Below are 3,258 nucleotides of genomic sequence, written 5' to 3'. Positions count from 1 at the left end.
CATGTCATCGGCTGTGGTGAACATTTCTTGGCAGAAAATTTTATTCTTTGTGGATGCTCTGCTTGCTGTATATGCTGCATAATGCCTTATGTGGATGCTCTGCTTGCTGTATATGCTGCATAATGCCTTATGTGGATGCTCTGCTTGCTGTATATGCTGCATAATGCTTGATGTGGATGCTCTGCTTGCTTGAGGCTTGACACATGATGCATGCTTATTATACATTGATGGGTAAATAAAAATTTCAAGCTTGCTGTTGCTATGGATGCTCTGCTTGATGTACATGTGGATGCTCAATTTGCTTGTTGGACATGCTTGTTTGCTTGCTGCACATGCTTGTTTGCTATACTAGTTCTTCCGTGTGCTGGAGGATTAATCAGCATAGCCTTGTTGCTTGGTTGCTATACATGCTGGATATTTTGTATGCTGGTATAAATTATGGTGAAAATGAACTAGATGGAGAAGGTAGCGAATAAGGCAGCGAAGAAGGTAGACAAGACATACAAGGCAATTTGGGATGCATACCGTACTAGGGTATTTTGCGAGTTGTGTGCGAGGGAAGTTGAAGCAGGCAATAGGCCAGGGGTGTTCTTGAGTCCTTGAGGATATAAGAATTTGGGGGAGAGCTGGTTGCAGATAACTAAGAAAAGTTATGTGAGGATGCAATTCAAGAAAAGATGGGAAAATCTCAAAACTATGTATTGTCAATGGAAACAACTGCAAATTGACGCATCTGGACTTGGATGGAATGCTAAGCTAGGAACCATTGATGCTGATACTGATTGGTGGAACACTCACCTAATAGTAAGTTCATGTTACTCATAGCATTACATTGGGTTTATATTATCTTAATTATCCATTTAGCTAACCGTTTTGTTCTTTTGCTATATTTCAGAAAAACCCGGAGCATGCAAAGTATAGGAATGGAGGACCACCCAACTTGGCTGAAATGGACCTCATGTTTGATGACCGTCATGTCATCGGTGCCGAGTCAGCTATCCCCGGCGAGATACCATTGGACAAGGAGGATGTTAGTGATGACACTGATAGTGCAGAGGATGATGATGAAGTCATGAAAGCAAAACCAAAGAAGCAGCGAAAGACCAAGTCATGTAAAGATGATTTTTCTGCTCAAGATGAGAAGAACCCATTTGTTCGGATGTATAAGAAGGCTAGTGATGCGATATGTGTAACGGCTGAAAGTATAAAAGAAGCATCTAGCTCCAGCATGGCTCGTCCTCCCCCTCCTCTGGTTGCTCCTCCCCCTCCTCCGGTTGGCCCTAGTATGAATGAGGCAATGGAGATGGTTCGTGAATGTGGAGTTCAGGAAGGAACTCCTCTCTTTTTCTCTTTGAGCATGCTATTTATGAAGGCTGAGTATAGAGAAATGTTTGCATCGGTTCAGACCAAGGAAGGAAGGTTTGATTGGCTCGAGAGAGCGCATGATTATGCTATGTAACTTCTCGTTTAGAATAATTTCTTAGTTCTTTGCTTGGATTATGCTATGTTGTTGGTCTGTACCATTTGCTTATTTGAATGCTTGGATTATGCTATGTTGTGGGTCTGTACCATTCGTGTGTGAACTATTGGCTCTGCTGGATATGAACCACTTGCTTATTTGAATGTTATTTTCCCATATGTATGAATAATGGATATGACAACTAATCTTGTTGTCATGTTCCATTTGTAGACTGATGGAATTGACGGCGGAGGTGGTGACGATGATGATGCTAACATAAAGACAGTACAACTTCAAAACTTGCTCAAGTTAAGTACTGATCTTGCAACCTTGGGTGAAATGGCTATGCACTACAGCAAAACTTTTTTGAATAAGCAACGGAGGAAGCCTAGGAGGATTGCAGTACAAACTGGTCATGAATGGGTTGTGGAAAAGTTGGCACGTCCTAAATCTTGCTACAAAATGTTTAGAATGTATCCATATGTTTTCTTGAGTTTGCATGGCCTTTTAGTGAGTGACTACCATTTGGAGTCAACTAGCGAGATGAACTCATTGGAAAGTCTAGGCATGTTCTTGTGGATGCTTGGAGGCCCTCAATCATTTTGCCAAGCCGAAGATCGGTTTGTTCGGTCCACTGAAACAATCCATAGGAAGTTCAATCATGTGTTGCACTGTGTAAATTCTCTAGGAGGAGACATCATCAAACCTAGAGATCCTACATTCGCAGATGTGCATCCAAAAATTAGGGACAAACGTTTCTGGCCTCACTTCAAAGGTTGTATTGGTGCAATTGATGGAACTCACATTCCCGTTATAGTTCCTGCTAAAGAGACCTGCAACTATATTGGTCGACATAGTTACACAAGTCAAAATGTGTTGGCAGTTTGTGACTTTGACATGAGATTTACCTTTGTCGTTGCCGGTTGGGCGGCGTCGGTACATGACACACGGATTTTCCACCACAGTATATTGAAGTATGCTACTACTTATCCTGCACCTCCTGAAGGTACACAAATCAAGTGTTCTAATTTTGTACAGATTGTTTGTATTAATCTGTACATGTGCTCAAATTTATTCTCGATGGATGTAGATATGTACTACCTTGTTGATTCTGGTTATCCTAACCGGGTGGGATATCTAGCTCCTTACAAAGGGACAACCTACCACCTTGCCGAATTTCAGTCTGGCCGCCGCCCACCGAGTGGTAAATTTGAGGTGTTCAATTATCTTCACTCTTCTCTTCAGAATGTGATTGAACGCACATTTGGTGTGCTCAAGCAGAAATGGCGCATCCTAAGAGATGTGCCACACTTCAAGGTGGGAAGTCAGACGATGATTATCAGTGCTTGTATGACGCTTCACAATTTCATCAGGGACAGCAAGCTACGCGATAAAGAGTTTGATAAATGTGATGATAATGAAAATTACATGCCTGCAGACTCACAGTCAACACCTTTGCTTGGCGATGTCGTTCCCACTTCATCCGATGAAGGCAACATGAACGACACGCGAGATAGGATTGCGAGCTCTTTGTTTATTGCGCGACAAGCTACATAGATTAGTGTTTGTACGGACCTCTAATTATATGTATGGATTACTAGTTATATGAACGGTCTAATCCTTTAGCTCTCTTTTGTACGGATTATTAGTTATATGGACTATCTTTTGTACTGTATGGGCAATTGTGACTTGCATGGACTAGCGATGTGACATCATAATTCTTTTGCTCACTATTATTCTATGTATATATGAGCAAGAAAGTGAGAAAATTATTATTGTGAAATATTTTATGTATTATT

At 41.3% G+C, this 3,258-nt stretch overlaps 1 protein-coding gene across 1 annotated transcript; it reads left to right on the top strand.

Moving 5' to 3' along the window:
- Window positions 1–637: 637 nt before the first annotated feature.
- Window positions 638–1,745, top strand: LOC125541557. The gene is made up of 3 exons (XM_048704934.1): window positions 638–804; window positions 896–1,419; window positions 1,691–1,745. Exons 1-3 carry the CDS (start codon window positions 661–663, stop codon window positions 1,737–1,739), a joined length of 717 nt encoding a protein of 238 aa, XP_048560891.1. The 5' UTR covers window positions 638–660; the 3' UTR covers window positions 1,740–1,745.
- Window positions 1,746–3,258: the final 1,513 nt, after the last annotated feature.

Source organism: Triticum urartu, chromosome 2 (assembly GCF_003073215.2).
Source record: "Triticum urartu cultivar G1812 chromosome 2, Tu2.1, whole genome shotgun sequence".
Taxonomy (NCBI): Eukaryota; Viridiplantae; Streptophyta; class Magnoliopsida; order Poales; family Poaceae; genus Triticum; species Triticum urartu.
The sequence above is the reverse complement of the archived record's forward strand: the minus strand, read 5'-3'. Positions and strand labels throughout refer to the sequence as shown.

What these genes read in the sequence shown, in the direction of transcription:
- LOC125541557 (XM_048704934.1), top strand. Translation starts at nt 661, where the DNA reads ATGCAATTCAAGAAAAGATGGGAAAATCTCAAAACTATGTATTGTCAA. An exon ending in GGTGGAACACTCACCTAATA is followed by an intron (nt 805 to 895) that starts GTAAGTTCATGT and finishes GCTATATTTCAG; the next exon opens with AAAAACCCGGAGCATGCAAA. An exon ending in GTTCAGACCAAGGAAGGAAG is followed by an intron (nt 1,420 to 1,690) that starts GTTTGATTGGCT and finishes TTCCATTTGTAG; the next exon opens with ACTGATGGAATTGACGGCGG.